Raw genomic sequence first — 26,153 nt, forward strand, 5'->3', positions numbered from 1 at the left:
GGCCCGGGGCCGCCCAGTCGGCCTGTCAGCCGGCTTCGGGGTGCGCTCCTGCGCTTGCGCGGCGGCGGCGGCGGCGGCGGCGCTGAGCGCGATGGCGGCGGAGGAGGAGGCGGACTCGGCGGACACCGCTGGAGGGTGAGGCTCGCCCGGGAAAGAGGGACGCCGTGGTCTGGGGGCGCCCCGGGGACGAGCGGTGCCGGCAGGGGAGGCGAGGGCGCCACCGCTCCCGGGCCGTCCGGGATGACCGGGCCGCGCCGCGCCGCCGGGGGCTGCGGGGACAGCGGCCGCTCAGGACGCCCGGCGACCCCGGCGGCGGAGATCGGAGCTCCGCGCTGGCACCGGCGGCCGCGCATGGACGCGGGAAGCCGGGCGTCACGGGGTGGGGAGTGGGCATGTGGCCCCGGAAGGCGTCCGACTTCCGGGCAGGCTGACGGTCAGCTGTCCGTGTGCGCCCGCCTCTCACCGCCCCGGTGCCTGCCTGGTGCGCTCCCGGGGCCCCGCGCCCTGGCGCTGCTAGGAGAGTCGGCGAGTGAGTCTTCCCGGCAGCAAACTTTGTGGAAGCTGAAGGGCAGGCAGATAGATGCCTAGCAGGGAGCCCTTGATTTGTTTTTGTTTTGTTTTGTTTTTGTTTTTGAAGCTGTGTGTGTGTGTGAGTGTAGACCGGGCTCGCTTCCAGTCCTTTCGCCTCAGCCGCTCAGCGCTGGCATCAGGTGTGAGGCACCACACCCAGCTTTCCGATAGACTCGTTTTAAGTCATTCTCGCCTGTCTTTGATATATGCCATGCTCTTGTGAGTAGAGTAGTAAGCTGTTGCATTGGTTCCCAGGAGGCTGCCCTTTTTGGATGGACAGGGCTCTCTCTCTCTCTCTCTCTCATAAATACTTCGACAGATCCACTGCAGATATTTGGAGACATTTGCACAGGAAAGTTGGGTTGTGGTACTGTGAAAGCAAGTATTGGAAAGGAGTATTTTGAAGCATTAAGAAACCACAATCTCCTAGTTTTCGATCAAGCGGTAAAAGTTGGGCGCACTGTTTTAGGAAATGCAGAGTGTCACGTGGTGCAGCCAGGAACTGGCAGCTTGTGTTCCTATCAGATTTGTCAGGAAACTTTGGCTCTGAGACTACCCGCTTTGGAACTTTTTGGTCTTGATGGCGTGAGGCTCGGTCCAGAGCACAACAGTGAGAGAGAGAGCAACTTATGGCTTGGGTGATGGCTGGAGGTCACTGACCAGCCGCACTCCCTAGACAGGGGTAACCCTCCTTGGTATATTCTTGGCAGGGCATTTGAGCAGTGCTTTGTATCTGCACAGAGATGGCAAGCAAGCACGGAGAAGACTAAGCTCCTGCTGGGTGTTCTCCCAGTGTGGTCATAACAACCCTAATGTCTAGATTTGACTCCCCCCATTTTCATTTGGAACTGCCTCTACCAAGTAGTAGAGCTAGTTGGAACCTACGCCTTCAGGGATCTGCATTTAGTTTTAAGTCATTTTCCTTCTTTCTGCTGCTTCTCCACTGCATTGGAACCGGTGGGATGGATATCTGCCTACTACTCTGAGTCAAGTTCTTCAGGACATTTGGGCTTAGACTGTGCCGTAATTTGGCTATGATCTGAGTGTTCAGATTTTACCCTCATTGTGAGGAATTAGCAAGTGGGACTTTAATCTGATGAGAGTGCATAGAAGCAAGGCTTAGGGAAGCGATTAGGATCAGATGGTGAGTAGAATGGAGTCCCAGTGACTGAATCCTTGTGGTTTTATGAGAGAGGAGGAAAGGTCAGTATTTGTACCAAGTGTGTCTTCTCATGTGCTACCCGGGGTTTTACCAGGAAAAGTTCAACACCAGAATGAATCCTGCTGAATCTATTTGTACCTCCAGAACTATAAACAAAATACCTAACTTGCTAGTTACAAAGATGACATTAATAAAGCAAGTGGTTATAAAACAGTCATCTCACAGCTATATAAGTCTTGTCTTTCCCTTTGTGACTCCTTTGTGGAGACAAGTGTACTGGGAAGCTTTCAAAACCCAACCCTTTCAGTTGCAATACAGTTGAGAAAGCCAAATATAATAATAATAATAATAAAAATAGAGTAGATGCCTGTGACTTACTGTAATGGTGTCCCAGAGAATTAAGTGCTTATTGAGTTTAGGGGAAAGTTATCACAGAATCACACCATTACAGACTGGACTATAAAATAGGTGGCTTGCAGGGCAGGCTAGGGTTGGTATGTGCTGGCAGACCATTGCTGAATTTTCAGAAATTTCATAGCACCAGCACCCTGAAACCAGCCATTGTGAGAGAATTCACACCATGGAAGTCATCAAATGCGACAGGATTTCTCCCTTGCTGCCTCCATGGATGTGGCAGCACCCTGCTGGATGTATGTCAAAGCCTGTGTGTAGTCCTGTGCTTTGGAGAGTCATGGGTGAGCTTCTTTATCTTACCTCCTTCAGAACTGCTGGAGTCTGTACTTCTTGCTGCTACTGCTCTGCAATCCTTGCCCCTTGACTTCTTCCAAATCATGAAATTCTGCCATGCCAGTACTTATCTGACTTGGATCTCACACACACACACATGACATCATGAGAGCACTGCCCCACTAAGCTACATTCCCCAGCCCTCTTGAGTGCTTTTCAATATTTAGTACTATAGTGATAAACTCTAATTAGACAGCTAACTCTTACAACATTTTGTTTACTCTCTTAACTGAGGCCAGCAGTTACTTTTATTATCTTTATACTTATTACTATTACTTTTAACTATTTTCTAAATACACCAATTCTCTAAGAGGTTATTACTATCTTTATTTTTATTTATGCACAGGCCTGAAATCTCACTCTCTTCTAGTATACTGTAGTATAGTTTGTGTTTGCCGGCTGTTTGTATCCAGTTTCAAGTGTGACATGTCCATACATGGCCTGTTTGTGTCTCCTTCCTTTAAGTGTGTAAAGTACGTAGCTCTTCCCTTTACTCTCCTGCTTTTTTTTTTTTTTTTTTTTTTTTTTAAAGACCATTTCACCCTTCTGGCTGTCTACATTCTTATAAATGGCCTCTAAGTATCAAACCTGCTCCCTTGTCTCTGGATAACAAATCAATTCTCAAGTCCCCACAGGGCCTAACAACCTGCCCTTTATTGTCCTGTTCTTACCTGGGAGCCACTTAGTTCAAAACCTTCATATCCATCCCTTGGACTTTTGCAAGTGTGGTAACATGCACGGCACATAGTTCCTTTCCAGGAGGAACTCATCTTCACACACAGTGGCTCTATTACAGTTGTGGTATATCCTCAGTCTGACTGTGTGGCTTCCGTTCAGCTTTGCAGTCTTATTTCCTTTCTACACACTGAACTCTGGAAAGCTATGTTTTTCACGCTTCCTAAACATGCCGCCTGCTTCACTGTCATTCTTCATGGTTTGTTACTTCGCTTTCTGTAACCCAGGATAGATGATCACCTCCTGTCGCTAAGGTCATGGTGTTTAGTGTATCTGTGTGATGCATGCGTGTGTATGTACATGTGTGTGCGGGTTGCATGTGTAAGCCAGGTAAGGACATCAGGTGCCCTCATCTGTCACACTGCCTTATTCCTGAGGGACAGGGTCTCTCACTGAACCTGAAGCTTGCTGGTTTGGCTAGTCTAGCTCCTGGGATGTGCTCCCAGTGTTGGGTTATAGGCATGCTAGGCCACGTTTACTCACATGGGTGCTGGGATGTAAGCTCAGGTCCTCATGCTTGCACAGCAAATGCGTTTACCTCTCCTCAGCACCCCCCCCCCATGGCATTTCTTTTAAATACATTTGTTGCTTTTGAAAGACAAGATCTTATATTATGGTCTTCATCTTTTGAATTTTCTGCCTTTACTTCTCAAATGCCAAGAGGGCAGGCAAGGGACCACCACACTCAGCTCCAACATTGCTTTGTCTCACTGGAGTACTGTTAGTCACATTCTTATTTATATATTTGTTTTGTAGGCTCAGAACAAGGCTTTTGTCCTTCCAAAATGTTTGGTGTCTTTAATAATTTTTTATTAAACCTTTAACTATTATAAACTTATGCAGACATGAGCACTAAGCTTACAAACCTAGTAGTAAATTATTCATATCTCGAGTGTGTAGCTTATTTGTGTCCCTAAGACATTCAGGAATTTTTGCATGTGAGTAGGACAACAGTTAGAATCACACACTTCAATTTTGCTGGGATGTTTGGAAACAGGATTCTGTTTCTCGACCTCAGATGAACCAATCCACGCCTCTCTGTCCCTGCACTCTAGAATGTCAGTCACAGAGACTACAAATGCAGATGTCAGCCCTGTAACCGAAAACAAAGGTTATAAAATCAGGGGTGGGCCATGTAATCAAAACAATGCTCAGCAGTATGTTTCAGGACTCAAAGATGTGACCCATACTATTTTAACACCCATTCTGAAACATTGTGTTGCTTTTTAAAATAATCATGATTAATTAATTGTTAAATTTTTACTTAAACTTAATATACCCCCAATTGTAGTAAGTTATATAAAAAAACTAAAAAGATAATTTTATTAAAATTATTAGGTTTGAGATGTTCTATTAAAATTATTAGGTTTGAGACGTTCCTTTTCTGATGGATAAGGTTATTTTATAATTGACTTAAAGAAACATTTCTCTGACTTGTTGAGCAGTATGAGTGCCCACATGTAACTGCTTTAAACGTGTCTGATTCTTCTGATCAGTTAACTGTGAGGGGAGTTAGGAAATGCCATAGAAAGGGTGTGTGTGCGTGTGTGCGTGCACGCGTGGGCTTGTGGGTATTAACTTCTTGGTTTTGTAAGACAGGGTATTTCTGTATATACTAGACTGGCCTCAAAATCTTAATCTTTGTATTTCAGCCTCCTGAGTGTTGGCATCACAGACCTGAGTCACACCACACAGCCTTGAAAAGGATTCTAAACTATAGTCGGTATATTGGAGGGCTGTGCTGTCATGGATACAATGGCCAGTGGCAACCTGAGTCATTCTAGTACCGTATATCTAAAGATGCTATGTCCATCATTTAGGTTGTATACTTACATGTTATGTACCCTCCTTCTCCCTCTTTCACAAGGAAGGGATTTAAAAAACTCGGTTCCCAAGAAAGGAGAAACTTTGGTTGTGTTGCAGTCCCAATTTGAAAGGTTTTAATTCTTCTTTGAGGAATTATTTCAGAGGAATGTGTATGTTACCTCTAACTTGTTTGTTTATTAAAGAAAAAACAAAGCTTTGTGGCTCTTTTAAGATAGAATCCTGTGCTTAGATTACAGAGAACAATAGTAGTAAGTGCACTTTCTCCTCTCGATTACACCAGTAGAGGGATGAGGCTATTTTAAGCAAAACTGTAACATAATGAAATCCTCTTTACTTATAACCTAATTAGACATGTTACGTTAAGTGGCCAAAAGAGTATGTGGAAATTGGCCAGGCTTCTGTATATTTTCTTCAGGATACTTTGAAACCTCTTTCACAATTTCACAATATTTATAGATTGTGCAATTCAGGTTTAGTAACACTATAGATAGTCAGATGGCTCAGAGAACAAAACAGGAATTACCAGGAACTTAAGTGTCCATGGCATGAGGTACAAGTACATTGTTAGTGATAGTTACAAAAAACTTAGGTGGAAAGTTCAGGGGGAAATGCAGGATACTTAAAATCAGATGGGTTTTTTGGTAAATATACTCTAGTGTGTTAATCCCAACTACTTGGTTTCCCTAAGAGTTATAACTTTTAGTTTCATCTTCTAAAAACGTTCCTTAACCTTTTTTTTTTTTTAATTTCCATTCCAGTGATTATAGATCCAGATCAAGAATCTTTTAATTATTTACTTTTTTAAATTAGATGCTTCAGGGCTTATACCTTCTGCTGTACCAACACAGTCAGTGCCCAGGTCATAGGGCTTTTGTAGAAAACCTTTTGGCACATACTGACAAGCCTTCGTGGTGTTATGTGTGTTTACTTTGGGGAAGTTACAATCTTTGCAGTGAATGGCTTTTCCCTTGTATTGCAGTCGACACTTCCATCTGTTCTGAAACCACGCCTTGGCTATGGGTGTAATAATGCTTATTGATTGTTGCTTAAGTAGGCTACCCATTTCTATTTTACAAAGCTGTGTAGAGAGACAGCTATCCTGTTTACTGCTCTCCAGCTGGCCTGTGAGGATCTTTGCCTTGAATCTGTGACAGCCTTAGATCCAGTGTCCACATGCTAAGCCCAGGGAATGCCAGACAACTGAGTGACCTCAGAGGCCCAGTAGAAAGTCACTGTCCCTTTGGAGATGTGCTTAAGTTACTCTGCAGACACAAGAGAGGATTGGCCAGGGAATAGCAGAGCTAGCAAGGGAGGAGAGAGGGTTTCTGAACAGGAGACTGAAGGGCAGGCAGACAGACCAAGGGCTTTCACTTTTGCAGGTATTCCTAGGAGCCTGCTGTGTGGGTGTGGTATTTTGTCTTACAGGTGCAGAGTAGAAGTTCACTTCTGTAAAAATCTTACCAGTAATCTGATTAAAGCAAACTTGGAGAGAGGCACTGTTAGGCTTAGGGGAAATGCTGTCTTCATAGTTCTATTAGGAAAGAAAATATGTGTGTTTTTTTTCCCCCCACTGCAAATAATACTATAGGAAAAGCTCATTTGTAAAGACTGGCCTTGTGCTGATGAAAAGGTAGCTATGAAAATATAATGAAAATTGGTGCCCCTTAATTTTTGATGTAACCCACTAGGCTTACAAACAGTAAATTGAACTAGCCATTAGGAGTCAAAATTCACAGATAGTTCTAGCCTTTGAAGGTTGTTTTGTGGGCCCCATGATAAGAGTTGCTTTTTGAAGTGGCTAGTCAGTGCAGGAAGGCCTACGCCTGTATTACAGCCTGTTTAGTTACTTTTAAAATTCTAAACCCCTGTGCAAAGGAGCTTTCCAGTCTGAATTTTTGGCTTGCTTGGTTGGTTCTTGTTCTTAACGACTGATGCAAATATTGCATTTGTGTTTTCTTTACCCCAACTTGGGTATGCCATTTGGAGCAATAGTAGATCATAGTTCATTTTTTTTTTTTTTCCTTTTTTCGTACTGATCTCCACCTCTGACAGAGAACTATGCTATGATCTGAAGGATACTTGTTTAAGAAAAGTTATGAGATCCAGTTACACATAACTTCTTGCTTATAGTTTTATGATCAAATAGGGACGAGATGCAGGTATAGAAGAGGATTTAACGATGATTTTAAAACAAGCAAAAACGCATGACCCTCCTTATTGAAAGTTAAAACATCGGCAATAAATTAAAAAACTAAATCTAAATCTAAAGATGAAGACGAGAAGAAAGTTAACTGTCACTATAAAGGGACAGACGCGCTTATTTTGGAGAGTGCAGCTATTAGGTCATGGTCCTCTCCTCCGGTCGCCTTTTGTGTTACATGCCGATGGTGTCTCTTTTCCTGGATGTCTTCTCTGTGTCAACTTTCAGCTACTCTTTGTTTTGAAGTTTCAGGCCCTTCCCCTGCCGGCACACCTTGTTGCTGTAGAACCCGAGGTACGCTAAGCTCTGGTTGCCTACAGAGAGACTCCATCTGCCTTTCTTGATCACACCTCTGTGAGGCTGCTGACTGCAGCCTCCAGTTCCAGTCACATTCCCAAGGGCTCACATGACCACTGGCTGTCGTATTTAGCACTGGATGTTAAGGTCAGCTTTGAGACAGATTTAACTTTGGTTGTGTTCACCATGCAGTAGGCAGATAAACACGAGAACACACACACACACACACACACACAACTGTCTGTAGCAAGGGCCGGCTTCTGATGCTTCTGGAAAAGCGAGTGTTGGGGCCAAGGGAAGAGCTGGGTGAGCCATAGCGACAGGCAGTAGTGTGAAGTTTTGAGAGAGATGATGCAAAACAAGAGAGAAGCCGGGAAGGAGCAGAGTGGACAGGACCAAGGAGTGTGGGCCACAGCCAGTTCCACGGGCATGCTGAGGGAGGTACTGCCCTGTGGTCAACAGGGATGAGGGGGTCTTTCAGAATGGAACTCAAAGATCCTCTTTTGTTACTAGCTGTGTATCCTTCTCTATCCTGGAGTTAACTGAACGCCAGCTTTCACATCTGCGAACTGGGCCTAATCATCCGTCAAACACTAGTTACTGACTTCCTGTTATATATAAATTATTTTATAGGAAAAGGAAATGTAGGGATAGTCTATGGCGTTTAGAAAAAGCTAGAGCCTGATCATCCCTTCCCGAACCTAGCCTAATTCTCTGCCCACACCACTTTGTTCCTCTTGTTGCTTGTTTTATTCTATTTACGGTACAGAGAGTCAGCGTCAGGGTGTCTGTTTCTGTATTTCATTTGTATCCCTATTTGTATTTAGTGTGTTCTCTGTCATGGTGGTGGTACTCTGAGGTAAAACCCCAAGAATCTGTATTACACGTTCTAGCCGTTGAGCAGATTTAGTGTGTTTGAGCTTTAAATACTCTTTGGCTAAATCTTCATGTCTCTGTCCCTCTGTGGTTCAGGCCCTTAGCTTTCATCTAGAAATGGCCCCTCCTCAGATTCATCTGTCTTTCATCGGGAATGTCTCCCTGCTCCACAGCACCCTTCCCAGCTGTAGATGGCTGCTAACCGGTGCCGTGTGTCCGATTACTGCAGCAAGGTTTTGCCTGCCGCCAGGCCCGAAGTTGAAGGTTGCCCCACCTGGCAGTTGGCTCCTGGCAAGTGTCAGCTGCAGCCCCTCTATATCGTCCTGCTCTCTCAGGCTCGCTTCCCGTGTTCTCTTGGTTCCACCGTGTTCTTCTCCTCAGCTGTTTATTGGGGCCAAGGCTGTTCCGCCCATGAACGGTTAACCAGCTGCTCTAGGCAGGTTGAGCACAGGCCGTCAGCTTTTTGCACTTTCTCACGATTTCTGAAGCTTTTCCTTTTTCTGTTTTTAAAATGAGAATTTTAAAGTTTTCACTGTAAGGCAGCTGTTCAGGTGAGGCGAACCTATTCACTCATAGACTAGTGTATTCACTCATAGACAGCGTTTTGAACGTCTATCCTGTCAAGAGACTACCTTACTTTGAGAGTGGTGTCCCTCCCTCCCCTCCCTCCCTTTTAGCCTTTCTATAATTATTGGGATTTGGCTGTCCTGAAAGGGAAGGTGGACTTGGCTGTGTCCCTGTAGTTCCTATCCCACTGGCCTGCACCGCCGGTACTGGCCCTCCCTCCCACGGTGGTGGGGCTCCTGGTGGGCTCCTGGTGGGGCTCCTGGTGGGGTCCTGGTGGGGCTCCTGGTGGGCTCTGCTGAGGCTTGGCTTTTCAGGGTGCCATGGCTGGGAGTTGAGAAAAACATGACCTCACCTATTTGCATTTTGCTTTTGGTATTCTAGGTCAGGATGGCTAACAGGGTGGCTTCCTACCTGGTGTCCCACGTCTACATCACACCTTAAAGAAGCTGAAGAGAAAATGTTAAAATGTAAGGTTTTCCTCTTATAAGCTACTTAACTATTTACTAAAATAGATCTAATATATTGCATTGTCCTGAACGCGCGCACACTCTACACACACATTTAAAAAAACAAAATATTTATAAAAGAATAGCAAATAAAGCTTTAATGAAAGTTTTAATATCCTGAAAACCTCTGGAAGACCTCCCGATGTGCCCAAACCGTATGGTTGAAAGCATGTTGTAGTGTTCCAGAGTTGCATTAGTGGACACAGTCCAGACTGAACTTAGCAACTTGTCCCAGACCTGTGAAGTGGTGGCAGCCTTTGGGCCGAGTCACCCTGTTCAGCCTCCCATTCATTACCATGGAGCGACAGGTAGGGCGCTCTTGGCATTGCTTTTGACTGTGCTACCTTTACATCGCGTCTGTATTGCCACGGAGTCCTGTCGTTTTTTCTTATGAGCACTGAAATCGATCGAGACTTCTGGTATTTACTGTACAGTTTTGTCCTGCTGATAGAATCTGCAGCGGTGGGTAAGGAAAGGGCTTCTGGTTGTGATTATCTGTTTTGTCTCTGCTAATGTCTGTCTCCACCCTCTTGACTGTCCGTGACTCCCTTGTTTGTACACTTGGCAGTTGCAGAGTAACTGACCATAACTGCTTACATTCTTAGGAATGGCCGTTCACCCTGTGGGTTTTAACACAAAAATGAATCTCTATTCCACATACCCTAATGATGTTGCTCCATATAAAAACTAGCAGAATTTTCATCGTGGTTTACCAATGTAAACTCGTTTTCCCTAAGACAGGGTTTCTTTGTGTCCTGGAACTCAAATTCATAGAGATCCGATTCTCTGCCTCCCAAGTGCTAGGATTAAAGGTGCCACCATCATCCAGTGGTGCTAATTCTAGATTCCCAGTGTGTGTGTGTGTGTGTGCGCGTGCGTGCGTGCGTGTGCGCATGTGTATGCATGCGTGTGTGCACGCGTGTGTGCACGTGTGTATGCGTGCGTGTGTGTGTGTGTGTATGCATGCGTGTGTGCATGCGTGCCTAAGAATTGGCCATGCTCTGATGTCAGACATGAATGTAAGTGACTGAACATCGGGATGAGCCTCTACTAAACATTAAAAATAATTCTTATGGGACCTCTCAGGCCTGTTTCAAAAGCTGAAGAGATCCTGGATCAACTCCTCTTCTAAGCGAGGGGATTCCTTCCCAGTTAAGGCAGGGTCTGTCACACCTCTGAGCACACACTGCCTTCCTCTTTGCTGCCACCATGAATACAAAACCTAAAGTTAGTTCTTTGACAAAGGGAAGAAACACGTGGCTGTCCACATTTCGTTTGTCACACATGTACATGCACAGACGTTTAAGGACATTCCTGAAGTGTAGCCATTCAGTTTACGGTTTATTATCAATCAACTTCAGTTTCATCTTTGGTCAACTTGAGGGGTTTAAAGTGTTTAGCTCTATGTGGTTTTTAACACAGGGGTTCTGATGTATAAAGCTGTATTGTTTTTATTTTCTGGGCAATCGCTTGAACTCGGGTTGCCTCGTGATGAAGTTCTTGCCATGCCCTGTGACCGCCCTTTTCTACTAAGCTTTAAGTGGCTGTTTAGTGTTTAGTGTAGATCTGGTCACTCCTTCCCCCAGTTCCTGACGACTCTGTGTCCTTTCGAGTCTGACCTCAGTCTCAGATCCAAGGTGGAATTCTCTCATTATTGTCTGCAAAGGTAGGGACCTTAAAAAAATGGGTTAAAGGCCACTAGGTTCTTCTCCAGTTCCAGGGATGTAATGGCCTCATGTGCTGCTAGAGTGGAGAGAAGTCTGGAGGTCATACACGTGAGGCTTATCTAAGGTAAGTCTTCCCACGTAGTTATAAAACATGGTCACTTAGACTCGCTTGCTTTATTTATCAGGTATATACTCTTCTGGGGTTGATGTAATAAAAGGTGAAATAGCATGCCGGCTGTCCATTGAATTTGCTCTGAGAGTACTGGGAAGCAGCGAGACTGAGTAGTGTGCTGTCTGTTTCCACCAGGTGTCCCCTGCACTTACAAGAAAGAGCCTGTCCGCATATCCAACGGAAACAGAATATGGACACTGATGTTCTCTCACAACATTTCTAGTAAGACGCCACTTGTCCTCCTTCATGGTTTTGGAGGAGGCCTTGGACTTTGGGCCCTGAATTTTGAAGATCTGAGCACCGACAGGCCCGTCTATGCCTTTGACCTCTTGGGCTTTGGGAGAAGCAGTAGACCGAGGTTTGACGGCGACGCAGAAGAAGTAGAGAATCAGTTTGTGGAATCCATTGAGGAGTGGAGGTGTGCCCTCGGGCTGGACAAAATGATCTTGCTTGGACACAACCTGGGAGGATTTCTGGCTGCTGCTTACTCACTGAAATACCCGTCAAGGTAAGTGCCAGCAGCAGAGGGGAGGGTCACAGCCCGCATCCAAGTGTTAGCCTCCGGGGCCCATTCTTGGTAGATACTAGTAGTCCCCTAAAAGACCCTATAGGTGCATGACCGCAACCGGTAGCCAACTTCGTAGCTGGAAGAATGATACCAGATTTTGTTGATAAGCTTGACAGAGGACATTGTACTTTTAACTCATAATTATACAAAATCTAATGTCTAAGTTCTTGGGAGCCCTGACTGGCCTGAAACTCACGATGTAGACCAAGATGGCCTCCAGTTCACAGAGATCCCCCTGCCTCTTGGCTCCCGGTGTTGGTAGTAAAAAGACATGTACCACCACAATGCCAGGCCTAGTGTATTACTAACTTTAAGCCACCAGTAAAATACTATAATGTTATTGCTTATTTTTACCATAACAATTAAGACTTTGGACCCAGCAGGCTTTCCCAGACTTTTTGCTAAGTTATAGTAAGTTATAATGGGAAGCAGGCTACATCTTTGTGACTGAGCAAATTGTGTGAGCCGTGGGCTTTAGTTTCCTTCATATAGTGTACCTGTCACTATATGTCATATAGTGTACCTGTCATGGTTTTTTTTTTTTTTTTTTTTCCATTATATCCTTCCCTAAAGGTTTTCACTATAGAGATTTTAAAGAAATAATTATTTTGAGACGGGAGCTTTTGGAATGCCAGGCTGACCTGTAACTTACCATGTGACCCAGGCTGACCTCCAACTTGAACCTGAAGCCTTTTTCTGTGTGAGAAGTGGGATTGTAAACTTCACCCACCTTGCTCAGGAAGAACGATTTTTCAGTCCTTGAATTAGTGGCTGTTTTGCTTTAGAATGTTTCTACTGTTTTTCTTTTACTGTTTCCTGTGGTATTGGTATTCCAGCAGAAGTCACCTTTTAGTTGAAAGGAAATAAAAGGGAAAGTTATCTCTGTTTGAGCCTTCTTTGTGCAGTGGAGTATCAGCGGTCTTGTGTTGCTGGTGGATTTTCCCGCTGGACCGTGTTTTAAATCTAGAACTAAAGAGGCCATGGGCCTTGAAGATGGTGAGTGCGGCACAGGATGGCCACTGGCCGAGTGTCTGTGCCCTCCGCGAGGCCGCTCTGTTTCATAGCTGCAGGCGTGTGGTCTGCACAGTATTGGGCATGTGCAACGGTATACTGTGATTTCCTCTATCTCAGTTCCTTTTTTCCACAGATTTGGTGCCAATTTCAGCCTGTGTACCTGAGTTTTCTGTTGGGTTCAAAGTTCTTTATATGCTTGACAGAGACAGTCTTGTCACCCGGAAGACCTGTTCATTAAAACAGCAAAACCTGTCACACTGGCTTTCCTTGGTGGGCATTTTAAGGCAGCTTTTAACTGTGTCCCACTCTGGGGAGCAGAAGCTTAGCGATGTCTGTGAGAGACGGAAGGAGGCAATCTTAGGTCAGCTTGAGGGTTGGCTCCATGTGTGCGTTGTGGCATCTCTGAGGCCAGAGCATGAGGCTGCGGTGTGGAAAATATGTGTAATCTTTTAAAAACTTTTATGTAAAAGGATGCAGTTGTTAAAGACTTTAAGTAAACCCTGGGGTGACAATGGAAACCGTGATTCACTGGGGGCTGTAAGTGCCCCGGGCCACCTGTTTCTACCATGTCCTTTATTTCTGAGGTGCAGTCTGAAAAGAGTGGAAACCCCTAGTTTAATGTGTCTACTTAGAGAAAACAAAGTGTCTGTCTTTGTGCAGTTTCGGTGGGGTAGGTCAGTGTAGGTGGGGCATTTCTGAGTGGCCCTGCCCACCAGAGCCATTTCGCAGCCTTACATGGCCGTATTCCTGCTGCTGATAAAAGTTTGTGTGCCGTGTCCTTGACACCTCACGGTGACACCTCAGGTCTTCCATTGAGATACTGGCGATGAATGCAGCGTTCCAGTAGTGCATTCTAGAAGACTGGTTGTCTACTGGTATTTAGTGTGTTTGGGGGAGGGCATTTTGTTTAATTCTCTTCTTTAAAATGTCTAGAGGCATCCGAGCTCTGTGTACACTATAAACTTTGGTGGTTTTGAGTCACGGCGGCATTTTCCCAGATGCTATTAATCATCGAAGAAATGCTTCAAACTCCACCATACCTTGTTGGTGTGTCCGATATACATGCCCAGTTGTGCTGTGCACAGGACGGAAGGTGGCTCAGGGCCACGCGTGCATGCTGCGTATTGGGAGAGCACTTTAAATACCCGCATAGGGGCTCAGCCCCTGTGAGGAGTCCTATGGTGGGGATGTAGGCAGCGCTGTGAGAGCCTGATCTAGTCTCCTGGTGCAGTGATGGTGTAAAGGTGCATTTCTTGAGCTAAGATCTAAAAGAGCAATACTGGGTGGCAGGAGATTATTGTAGGCAATGGGCGTATGTTACAAAGGCCCGTGCTGACAGGCACCTGTGCCCTTTAGGAAAGGCCAGTGGGTACAGAAGTTATGGGCTGGCTAAAAGATTCTGAGTCTATGAAGGCGCAGCCCCTCGTTCCTTCCCACACAGCAACCTCACTTCATCTCAACCTTTTCTTTAAACTAGTGTGTGATGAGTGGAGATGCCTCCTGGAATTTCATTAGTAGATTAATATGGTGGGTCACAAATAGAGCTACTTGCTGCTTTTGGAGTCTTGGGCTGTCTCCCCCTAACAAGAGTGAAGCTAGCCAGTAACCAAGACACTGGCCCCTTCCTCTCAACTGTTCAGCTTTTGCTATTAGATCTCCTTCCTTTGCGAAGAAATGTCTGTGTTGCAGGCGTTTGCTATACACTAAGAAGAGGATGTGACAGACGTTTAAAGGGAAGACTGCAGCCCCTGAGGGGCAGAGGGGACAGAGGTGTCTCTGGGACACACCATGGCACCTTGTTTCAAAAGAGAAACAGGTAGAGAGGAGCTAGCAAAGAGACCCGTCCCAGGCTACGACAGCATGTTAGAGTTTGTCCCCAGTGCCTGACTGCGTCCGACAATGCAGACTTGGGCCGAACGAGCGTCTTCCTGGCTCCTCTTACGGAAAGGGCTTTGGTGGTTTCAGGTCCTTCCCTTCTCCCCAGTGGTGTGGTGCCAACAGGAGACACCCCGCCACCTCCAGTCTGAGAGTGTGCCTTTGTGTGGACTGGGACTCTTGTTTGCGCCTCTCCATGTCTCACGGAGGCCCTCTAGATTCCCCGGTGCATTTTAGTTCTGGGACTGATTGCTCTGGCTGTATCATTCTCACTGGCAGCTGACCAGATCTATAAAAATCAAGTGTGTGTAGTCATGTGCTCATCTAGACAGAACACCATCTCATGCCAGTAGATGTTGGTGCAGATGTGACCCATTGCTTTGCCCCTTAAAGGTGTAAGCTGCGTGTGTGGCTACCATCCGGAGAATGCCTTGTTTTTTTCAGCACTGATGGGCTGGTGTAAGCTGCGTGTGTGGCTACCATCCGGGAGAATGCCAGCATTGATGATGGGCTGGTGTAAGCTGCGTGTGTGGCTACCATCCGAGAGAATGCCAGCACTGATGATGGGCTGGTGTAAGCTGCGTGTGTGGCTACCATCCGGGAGAATGCCTTGTTTTTTTCAGCACTGATGGGCTGGTGTAAGCTGCGTGTGTGGCTACCATCCGGGAGAATGCCTTGTTTTTTTTCAGCACTGATGGGCTGGTGTCTTCTGGTCTTGGTCTGTCCGATAGTGTAATCACACTCTAGTTCTTGAGGAAGGTGTCTGATAGGATGACTCAGGTATGCCGCCCTCTCAGACTCCCTTACCCTGCATGTGAGCTGACAGTCTGCCAGGGTGGGGCCAGTTTGTGGCGCAGGTCTGTAACTTAGCTCTCGGGAGGCAGAGAGGCAGGAGGGGTGCACTACAGCTGTGAGGCTGGTACAGGCTACCCATTGTCTTCAAAAGATAATAAATCTAAAAACCCTCCAGTGTATCCGCTGTGGAAGAGATTTGCTATGGCAGCTTCCCGTACTGGATTCTCACCATGCATGGTAGCCTGGTAGCCACCAAGTGCAATGCCTTGTGTGGTCTGTTGTATTGAAAAGGCTTACAATGAAGAGCAAGGACATTATCTTGTGGGGTCTTTTACATGTAGCTAAAGTGGATGCAGTCTGACTACATCTCTGATGTTGGAGGCTTTAAAATTTTATTTTTAAACATTTTTTTTTTGTTATAAGTGTTATGAAGAATTTGTGGTGTGTGTGGTGTGTGTGTGTGGTGTATGTGTGTGTGTGGTGTGTGTGTGTGTGTAGGGGGGGTTAATGCTCATGCTTGTTGTATTTTTCTATTCCAAATAATACCTTTTATTGAAAATGAACAGTACTGGCTTTTGGCCCTCTGTAATAACTTGTATTATAGCAAGCAGCAGTATGACCAGGCGCTATCTGGGGGACCACACATCCCATCCCAGACTAAGATGGTATCGTAGAACATTTGGATATTGTTACCAAGGACCAACACCAGACCTGCAAATGCTTACTAAACCTCTACCATTTTTGCCATGCTGAAGACAGGCTTGGACAATCCTGGGTCAACTTTCTACTTTTCAAAAACAAACAAACAAAAAAGTGGTTCTTCACCCTGGTTTATATACTTTGCAGAATGTATTAAGCCACCATTTCCCAGGGGATGATATTTTGAAAAGCATATTAAGCAAGGCAAGCAAAAACAAGTCACTAGAGCAAGGTGAGACTTCCTTTCTCAAGCATAATGGGTGTTTAAATGAAGAGCTCACTTCTTTGTTTGGGAGCTGTGTCAGTAGTGAATTTGCTTCTTCGCATTATTTTTGTTGTTTCCAGTGAGGTGGCCATTCCATTAACTTAAACCTACTCCTAGCATGTCTCTCCCAATATCTGAATTGAAAGGACTCTGCCATTTTGTTTTCAGGGAAAAAAAAAGTTTATTTCCGATCTTTTCCTCACACACCATTGGAAATATTTTTTTTTTTTTTAAATTTTAGGCTTGAAACACACTAAGTATGCATAGCTGTCATGTACCACATAACTCCCTCCAAATCCAAAGTTCTATCTACAAATGGTCTCAGGGCTATACAGTTTGGAAGACAGCGTTTGAACTGGCTGAGGGTTGGTAAACTAAAACTTACTGTTCTATTGCTGCGGATGCTTCAGGAATGAAAGCCTGCCCTGTGAGGAGTTGTCCTCTGTAGCTTGCTTGAGTGGGACTGAGGTTCAGCCCTGTTCTGCTTTACAACCATTGCGTGCTGGTACGTGTCCACTGTGTCCACTGTGTCGGCTTCCTTCCCTCTGATGAGAGGCTAGACTGACTTTCTCCGTGCTCCTGCACTGTGTTCTAGTGCTTTCTGTTTGGGGGTGAGGAGGGGAAGCCAAGTAAACACTGTTACTCGTCCTTACATGCGCTGGCTGACGAAAATAATAAATCAGGTTTTCATGTGAGGAACAAAGCCATGTGGACAGTCCAGTTGCTCTACCACTGTCTCAGGTATGGCTGGAGCCGTCAGAGACGTTGTCATCTCATTCTGGGGTCAGCTGGCACTGGGTGACGGCCGTGGTTACAGTTGGAAACGCTCTTGTGTTAGGGATGGGGCTGTGCTTCAGTTACCATCTTTATGACGAACAGAAGAAATTACACCTGTCACATGGCAGCAATTCACAGTTCTGCTTTTTCTTTATCAGGATAGGTTTCATTAAATCAGGATTTATATCTATTAATTATATGAAAGTGTTGGCTAGTGAGGAAGTTGTTTGGGGGTGAACTAGGAAGAGAATTATGGCTAGAATACCATGATGTCATGGGTGGGGTAGCTAGACTTGTGCATTTTACCACATCACGAACTAGAATGTATTTTGTTGGCCTGGGTTATATTATTGTCATGTTTGTAGGGAAATCCTAACTTGCCCTAAAATTTTAGAATTATTGTCCCATGAGAGATTAACCATTTCATGAGTGTAGTGTTGACCTCTCGTCATTTCTGCAGTGCCAGCCTCGAGATGCACAGAACCACTGGGCTCTTGGGTGTGGTCAGTGATGGGTATCACCTGTAGGACGTCATCCCTTCTTCCTCACTTCCTCCCCTCTTCCTCTTCCTCACTTCCTCCCCCTCCCTCACTTCCTCCCCCTCCCTCACCTCCTCCCCCTCCCTCACCTCCTCCCCCTCCCTCACTTCCTCCCCCTCCCTCACTTCCTCCCCCTCCCTCACCTCCTCCCCCTCCCTCACCTCCTCCCCCTCCCTCACTTCCTCCCCCTCCCTCACTTCCTCCCCCTCCCTCACTTCCTCCCCTCCCTCACTTCCTCCCCCTCCCTCACCTCCTCCCCCTCCCTCACTTCCTCCCCCTCCCTCACTTCCTCCCCCTCCCTCACTTCCCCTCCCTCTCCCTCACTTCCTCCCCCTCCCTCACTTTCCCTCCCTCTCCCTCACTTCCCTCCCCCTCCCTCACTTCCTCCCCCCCCTCCCTCACTTCCTCCCCCTCCCTCACCTCCTCCCCCTCCCTCACCTCCTCCCCCTCCCTCACCTCCTCCCCCTCCCTCACCTCCTCCCCCTCCCTCACCTCCTCCCCCTCCCTCACCTCCTCCCCCTCCCTCACCTCCTCCCCCTCCCTCACTTCCTCCCCCTCCCTCACTTCCTCCCCTCCCTCACTTCCTCCCCCTCCCCCTCCCTCACCTCCTCCTCTCCTCTGTTCTTTTAGGATCACAGTTATTTACTTTACTTTAATGTGCCTGTTGCTACCCAAGTTTGCAAAGCCTTCCCTTTCCCGCCTCCCTTTTGCCGTAAACCCTCAAGTCTTTGCAGTCGTAGACGTTGACAGCGAAAGCATGATACAGCCTGGTCAACAGCCAGCGCCTTCTCTTTAAGGTGGTTCGGTCCACCTTGAGTTTGTTTAGTTAGCGCTCTACAGTTAGAGGGTGAATTTACCAAATGAACTTAAATCTGTTTCCCCCCCCCCCCCCAACAGAGTTAGTCACCTCATTTTAGTAGAGCCATGGGGTTTTCCTGAGCGACCCGATCTTGCTGATCAAGAGAGACCAATTCCAGTTTGGATCAGAGTCCTGGGAGCAGCACTGACTCCCTTTAACCCCTTGGCTGGCCTCAGGATCGCAGGACCTTTTGGTGAGTATTCATGTCCTGGGAAAGAACAGGGTTTATAGTTGAACAGTAACAGAGTGTCAGCTTCCTCCCACGTGGGATAGGACGGCGCTGCATCCCATGAAAGCCATGGTCAGCTCAGAGTACCTACCTAGCATCATGCAGTAGCAGTGGCCCACTGTCCTGTAGAACCCTGTGTGTGGCTGTCACTTCTGTCATCACAAGAGAGTGTGGTCCCGCATGTCAGCTCAGGAAACTATCAAAATTCAAAACACGATTTTAACTGAAGACCATTTCTCCTCTACTGTCCTAAGTTGAAGCACCATAAATAGGGGGCCATCTGTGTTTACTGATCACCATTGTTAGTTAAAGCCACGAGTAAATCAGAGCTCGCTCTTTTTCTGATTCTCCCTTAATGTCAGGCTGAATGATAACAAGATGAAGCCAACTGCTTTCCTTAAAGAGGGAGCTTTTATATTGTAAAACATTACAGCAGTTGGCACAGCAGAGACACAGGGAAGCGCTGGGGATAGGGTAGGTCAGTGTCACCACGGAAGAGTGACGTGTGAGGACCTCTGGTGACCATTTGAGAGTATGTGGCTGCCAGGGAGAATGAAGCAGTCGATGGGTCACAAAACCTGACTGACCGTGGAACTGGCCAACGTCAGCGTGCCAAGATTTCTTCTCTCTTCCTCCATGTCAGTGTGAGGAAAGGTAAAACCATCCTTTGCACAAACACTTTGAGGACTCCCGACTATTTGTTTATTTTCAGTACTGGTGTTTAGACTCTCAGCTCCAAAGTCTTAGCTCGTGGCTACAGAAATTTTCTTTCCTTGTTGACTCAGACGGTGACGATCTGAGCCCGCACTGTGCCCCCTCACAACGTGTGTCAGCTGGGAGTGCTTTTAGCAGTGAGCAGCTGAACATGTGATAAATAGCATAGACCATGAGGGCCTTTATTACTCTCCTAACAAGCAGTCTGTAACGTTGGCTTCTCTGCCTCTGATGATAATTATCAGCTTGAGACAGGGGCTCACTCTACAGCCCCAACAGGCCTGGAACCCGAAATGTAGCTCAAGCTGACCTCACATTCACAGATCACCTGCCTCTGTCTGCTGAGTGGTAGGACTAAAGGTGTGAGCCACAACCCTGGCCTGTGTCTGTGATCCTTGTAACAATCTTACATTTGTGTGTGTGCGTGTGTGAATGTTTTGCTGCACATATGTCTGAACACCATGCATATGTGTGGTGTCCTAGGAGGCCAGAAGACGTATCAGATAACCTAGAACTGGAGTCACAGATGGTTGTGAGCCATCGTGTGGGTGCTGGGAACTGAACTCAGGGAGACCAACCAGTGCTGTTAACTGCGGAGTCCCATCTCCAGCCCCGTGTCTATGGCTGCCCCTCCCCCAGCAGTTACCCAGCGATTCAGTGACAGGAACCCTTGTCTCACAATGTTCCTTGAACAGGGAAAAATGTTTTCTATAATGGCCTGTGTCAGTGAAGAAGGCTGCAGTGGACCATCCTCTCTCTCTCCCTCTCTCTCTCTCTCTCCTCCCTGTCTCTCTCTCCCTCTCTCTCTGCCTCCTGCTAGCTCTTTGGCTTAGAAAGGATAAATGTCTGTTCCTGATGACAGTTTGCTCCACAGCTCAAGGGGAGGCAGCCTCCCTTGGCAATTGCTGCCTAAATCATCACTAAAGAAGAAAACTGCATTCTGTCCTCGGGAAAGGGGGAGAGATGTGGAAAGTGGGTAAAGGTTATGGAGTGACTGCTACCTGGCTGGCTAGATTCTGTTCCCTTCTTTCCGGGCCAGGAAGTGTCCTTGCCCTTTTGGTGAGAGCAGTTGGGTAAGGGTGCCATAAGAGGCCACACAGGGTTAAACACTTCTCCGGGGCTCATTCAGGTACGATTGCTGGTCCCTTCAGTCTTCAGCCCCTTGAAAATCCACTCCTTCCTGGATATCTGGCTGCCCTCTGGTAAGCTCCATGGGTACTCACAGGCACACAAATGACAGCTACGGGAAAGGAGAGTATGAAAAGGAACTAGAAGGCTGTCTTAGTGAATTTCCACATCACTAACCAGAACACCTGACCAAACAGAGGGCAGAGGGTTGGTGTTCGTTTGGTTTTAGGGGCTTTGAATCACTGTAACTGGGAAGGGATTCGTGTCATGGTGTGGAGGATGTGAACACCAGGAAGCACCCGTTCTAGCCGCCCACTGCCACCAGCTAGGGCCTGCCTCTGCCTCCTCAGTTCTCCCTGGCCTCCCAAAACAGTGCCCCAGCTGTAAAGTCAGGGACCTGAGCCTGTAAGCAGCATTTCAGGCTCCAGCCGGCAGGCGGTGGTGGGTGGGGGAAGGCACAGCAGAGGGGAGAGGAGAGCAGTTGACATTCCGACTTCTGCTACCGCCTGTGCTTGGGTGTGGCCGAGGTGACACAGACATTCTCCAAGTAATGTGACCTTTCAAAAGTGACACAGACAGGCCAAGCAAAGAGGGGGCATCACACGGGCGTGTCCACAGGAGGCCTCCGCCCCACCCCATAGCGCACGGACGTGCCCACGGGAGGCCTCCACCCCACAGCGCACGGACGTGCCCACGGGAGGCCTCCACCCCACCCCACAGCGCACGGACGTGCCCACGGGAGGCCTCCACCCCACCCCACAGCGCACGGACGTGCCCACGGGAGGCCTCCGCTCCTCTTTCTGTTTTCCTTGAGGCCTTGTGCATTCAGATGACTCAGAAGAGACTATCCAAGTGCCCAAACAGAAGTTCTGAATTTATTTTATCATAAAGGAAAAAAAATTATGAGTCTCCTGGTTTGCTTATAGTGTATTGTTATTATATTACAGTAATGTGATTTCATGATTTTATAAGTTGCTCTATTCAGTGACCTCAGTTAAATAATTTATTCTACAAAAACAAGTCCTAGGAAATCAGCATATTTGGAGCGCCTAAGGCACACCTGTAGGTCAGTGTAGAACACCTTCAAGTGTCCTTTCATCTGTCCTTGGCGGAACTCGAGAGCATCTTTCAGGATTTATGCTTCTTTTCAATCTAAAGTACATATTTAAAAGCACATATAGATGTATATACATAGCATTTACAAAATAACAAGCACTGTATTTTATGCTGTGAGTAAGTCAAACAACTTAGAAGATAAGTGCTTTTATTTTCTGTCCAATAGGGTTAAGTCTAGTGCAGCGCTTAAGGCCTGATTTCAAGCGGAAGTACTCCTCCATGTTTGAAGATGACACCGTGACAGAGTATATCTACCACTGTAATGTACAGACCCCCAGGTAAGGGTTACGACTCCTAAGTTTCTATTTTGAGCATAGTTACTGTTCCCCCAATACCTCCCATAATTATCCCTCTTCACTACATACCTAGCTTTGTGTCCTTCCCCCCCCCTTAACCCATCAAATACAGTTGTTGTTGTGCATATATTGATATGTTGGATGTGTGACCTAGAGGGTGGTTGACCTACCAGGGAACACGCCATAAAGAAAACCGGGTCTTCCTCTCACAGAAGCTATCAGTTGCCAAAAGCGCCTTAGCCAGAGGTAGAACTTTATGCCCTCCTCCCCCTCCAAGCTGGGGATTTTTCTTGTTTGAGCTTGTACAGGTCTTGCATGCTCTCTCATCTGCCCTTAGTTCCTATGTGCAGCTCCCTACTATGTCTAGAAAACTGATTCTAAATTTACCGTTCGTGCTTCAGACCTTTCTTTCTATGAATATGTGTTTATTGGTAGCTAGATATATTTTAACATTTCTGCTGCATAATTCTGTGTCTTTTCATTAAGTGACCATCGTGTAAACATTGTATATCCCCATGGATGTCGTAAATAAAACACACTTTCTTCCCCTCAAAGTTCACAGCTAATCCGAGGACAGAGGACGGCTTAGGTTTAGGAATCTCAAAGAGGTCTAGGTTGGGAGAGACAAGAATTTCACTTCAAGCTTATTCCTGCCCCCACCAACCAACCGAGTGGGAAGGCTCCAGAACACAGGAAGTGTCAGAGTAAGCAAGGGGCGTGGTCTGCATTGGCGCTTCCAGAGCCTTGCAGGCTCGTGCCCCTGAAAAGGGCTGGGCAGCATTTCCAGTTCACTGGGCTGTTACCACCCACCTTGTTGGGCATCTCCTACGTCTGTGCGTCAATGTGAGAAGCCTGTTTTCACTGGGCGAGGGCTGAGAAAGGATGCGTGAGTCAGGTAGCATTCTGCTTGTCAACTTCAGGACTAGAGAGGGGAGGAATACTCAAACAGGTGCCGAGTAGCCAGAGAAAGCAAAGGGCATAAACATACGGCTTTCTAAAATAGGGCTTTTGGGTACCAGGTGCAAGGTGGCAGTAGAAAGCACACTCTGAAGACGTGGGGCACAGGGAGCAGTCTCAGGTCCTCAGGTGGTTTGTGGTGTGACAGCAGTGTGATCCCAGCTGGGCATGGGGCATGAAGTTCAGGCTTGCAGCCAGACTGAGGTGCAAAGCGAGCACAATGCCTCCTAAGTGCAGTTTAGGACTGACTCCGCAGTTCTAGGGCGCGTCAGTGACAAATGCTTGAGACAATCCTAGTATGTGTAGCGCAGGCCAAGGTGCACACCAGCCTCCTCCTCTGCTTTTCCTCCTTCTGCCCTCCCTGCTGGCAGGTGAGACCCAGGGAAGCCGGCAGCACTGTGTTACAGTCAGTCAGAGCCTCCTTCAGTAAAAGAACTGGAGGCCACTGACCCTGAGAGATCAGTTTGTTAAGGTCTCTGATGCCGTCGACTTGCTCGGCAGTTTCTAGGGGCTTCTGCCGAGCGCCCATTACTCCCAGCTTCCGTTTCTTAGTGTGAATTAGAAGAAAACTTTGAGTTAGCTCCATTATGCTACAGCTTTGTTTATCTAATAACAGTAACGTATGGATCTCCCGCTTACATTATCTAGTAAATTGTTTGAAAGTTTCAATAAACACTTTTCTTAAACGCTGGAAAGTGAAATGTGAATATGTTTTAACCGATGAGACAGACTGTAGTGCAGAGTCACACCCCAAGATCGTGGGATGTAACTTCTCCTCTCCACAGTGGTGAGACAGCCTTCAAAAACATGACCATTCCTTACGGGTGGGCGAAGCGGCCAATGCTTCAGCGGATAGGAGACTTGCACCCTGACATTCCAGTTTCTGTGATCTTCGGCGCCCGGTCCTGCATAGATGGCAACTCCGGCACCAGCATCCAGTCACTGCGACCCAAGTCCTATGTGAAGACAATAGTGAGTATGGACCTGGCCTTGGTTGTCACTCACAGCCCCATTCAGAAACCTGATGTCACAGGGATGCGGGCAGGTTTGAGTCCCTCATGGGTTTATGTCCCAGTAGTGAATCACCTTTCCGGGAGCCTTCCCACCCTGTGAAGACACTGGAAGCCTGGTCCAGTGTCACACACAGCAGGTGGGTTGCTGCTCTGGAGTGGGGCTATTAAGGTTCGGGAGGTTTTCCTGTGATTGGCGGATGAGTTCCACTCATCTTTTTGTTTCTGAGCACTGTTGTTCAGCTCACTGGCCTGCCTGCTCTTCATTCCTAGGCTATCCTGGGGGCGGGGCATTATGTGTATGCGGATCAGCCAGAAGAGTTCAACCAGAAAGTCAAGGAGATCTGCCACATGGTAGACCAAGCTGCGTGAGGCTGTGACTGACGCACTCCAGAGCAATATCCTGTCCTACAACCATGGGAAGAGTAACAAGTACAGCTAGAGCCAGGCGGCCTCCTGGACTGGACTCATGAAGTCACTTCCCCGTTTAAACCAATTAGTGCCTTCTAGCAGAGCGGCTTTCCTTTCTCCTGCACAAGAGTCTTCCAATTTAACAGTAGCCTGAAATAAAGGTTATTTGTCCTTCTGGTATACTCAAAAATTGTGGTTTTTCAGTTGACACTTTTCTGATTTTTACCTAACTTTGCTAGTCAGCTGCTTTTCATATTTCGGTCTATATGCCAATTTAACTGAGTATCTTCTGAGTCTGTTATCTTAAATGCTGTGAAGGTGCACTTTATTTTGTTTGCATGTATTTACTGTCTCTAACTACTAACATAGTTAATCCAAGTAATTTTAAGTTAAAAAAAATTTAAGTTTCAAATACTTCATTTTTGAAATGGAGTTTAGGGTATTTCATTTTGAAATGGAATAAGAGGATACATTTTGATTAAAAAGATAGGAATGGGGCACTAGCATAACTCCTCCAGCTTTCCTGTTTGATGCTTAAGGCTGCAGAGCTCTGTTCAGCAATTTTAGTGTGCTCCATGATGACATACAAGTTGCAGCATCACAGCGCCTGGAACCCTCATTGTGTGTCTAGTTCTGGGGTCTGTGAAATATTGCACACTTACTCAGCCTGAACCCAAAGTCTGTGCCCTTCCCTTCCCAGGAACGCTGTTCCTTGCCGGGAACCAGGATATGGCGAATGAACGGTTTGCGCAGTTACAGGGCTATAAAGACTGTTGTCACCTTCCAGTAAACCAAGTCATTCTGTGTTTCCGTGAACAACTAACTCATATGGTGCTTAAGCCGGATTACATTTTTACCACTAACACTTTAAAATAGGTGGTGCTATTATGTCTCACTGCACCAGAAATGAGCTAGAATGTGTGTTTACTTTCTATTGACGATCATGTTAATCTAATCATTTATATACTTGAATCAAGATTATAAGAGAAATCTATAATGTTGTTTGAATTGTTTGGCAGAGACCACCGTTGAATTTATAAGTTTCTCACAGTTTTAAAGCGAGGGAACCTTCGGAACTATGGAAAGGCTCCGTATGGTATCTGGATGCTGAGAAAGCCCCCCTGTTCAGAGAACAAAGAGGATTGTCCCCAGCGTCACCAGCATTGTTTGTCCAGGAGAAAAGCAAATCACACAAGGAAAAACTGGGCTAGCACAAATCATGGCTTTGTGATTTGGGCTACTACATTTTTAGTGGCTAAGTAGGAAAAAAAATTTTTTTGGGGAAATATAAGATTATATTTCAGTTAATTAACTGCCAGAGAGATTAACTGTTGTGTTTTCAAGGCCCTTACCTACAGGAGGGTGTAATTATGCCAAAGCCGGGAAAGCAGCTTCCCAGGGACCCTTTATCTGACTTGTTAAATGACCTAAGCTAGACAAGAAACCAGCTGGAGACCAGAGGTGCTTGCTTTCTCCACCTGAGAATAAAAATAGCCTTGTCTTTGCAGTTAGAGGTTTGGATGGCCAAGTCCAGACTTGAGGGTGTATAAGATCTGGGCAGCAGTTTTGCTTGAA

At 46.6% G+C, this 26,153-nt stretch overlaps 1 protein-coding gene across 2 annotated transcripts; it reads left to right on the plus strand.

Moving 5' to 3' along the window:
• The first annotated feature begins 52 nt into the window (after positions 1 to 52).
• Positions 53 to 24,753, plus strand: Abhd5 (abhydrolase domain containing 5, lysophosphatidic acid acyltransferase). Of its 2 annotated transcripts, XM_051202829.1 has the most exons (7): positions 53 to 135; positions 9,363 to 9,448; positions 11,462 to 11,834; positions 18,756 to 18,910; positions 22,071 to 22,182; positions 23,943 to 24,129; positions 24,441 to 24,753. In XM_051202829.1, the coding sequence occupies exons 1-7, from the start codon at positions 92 to 94 to the stop codon at positions 24,537 to 24,539; spliced, it is 1,056 nt and encodes a 351-aa protein (XP_051058786.1). In that variant the 5' UTR covers positions 53 to 91; the 3' UTR covers positions 24,540 to 24,753. The 2 variants fall into 2 exon arrangements, with proteins under 2 accessions (XP_051058786.1, XP_051058795.1); XM_051202838.1 differs by lacking the exon at positions 9,363 to 9,448 and having other exon boundaries at positions 71 to 135.
• The last annotated feature ends 1,400 nt before the right edge of the window (positions 24,754 to 26,153 follow it).

This window comes from Phodopus roborovskii, unplaced genomic scaffold (genome assembly GCF_943737965.1).
Source record: "Phodopus roborovskii unplaced genomic scaffold, PHOROB, whole genome shotgun sequence".
Taxonomy (NCBI): domain Eukaryota; kingdom Metazoa; phylum Chordata; class Mammalia; order Rodentia; family Cricetidae; genus Phodopus; species Phodopus roborovskii.

Coding starts and splice junctions, on each gene's coding strand:
- Abhd5 (XM_051202829.1), top strand. CDS start 92: ATGGCGGCGGAGGAGGAGGCGGACTCGGCGGACACCGCTGGAGG. Junction 9,449..11,461: donor TGAAGAGAAAATGTTAAAAT/GTAAGGTTTTCC, acceptor TGTTTCCACCAG/GTGTCCCCTGCACTTACAAG. Junction 11,835..18,755: donor TCACTGAAATACCCGTCAAG/GTAAGTGCCAGC, acceptor CCCCCCCAACAG/AGTTAGTCACCTCATTTTAG.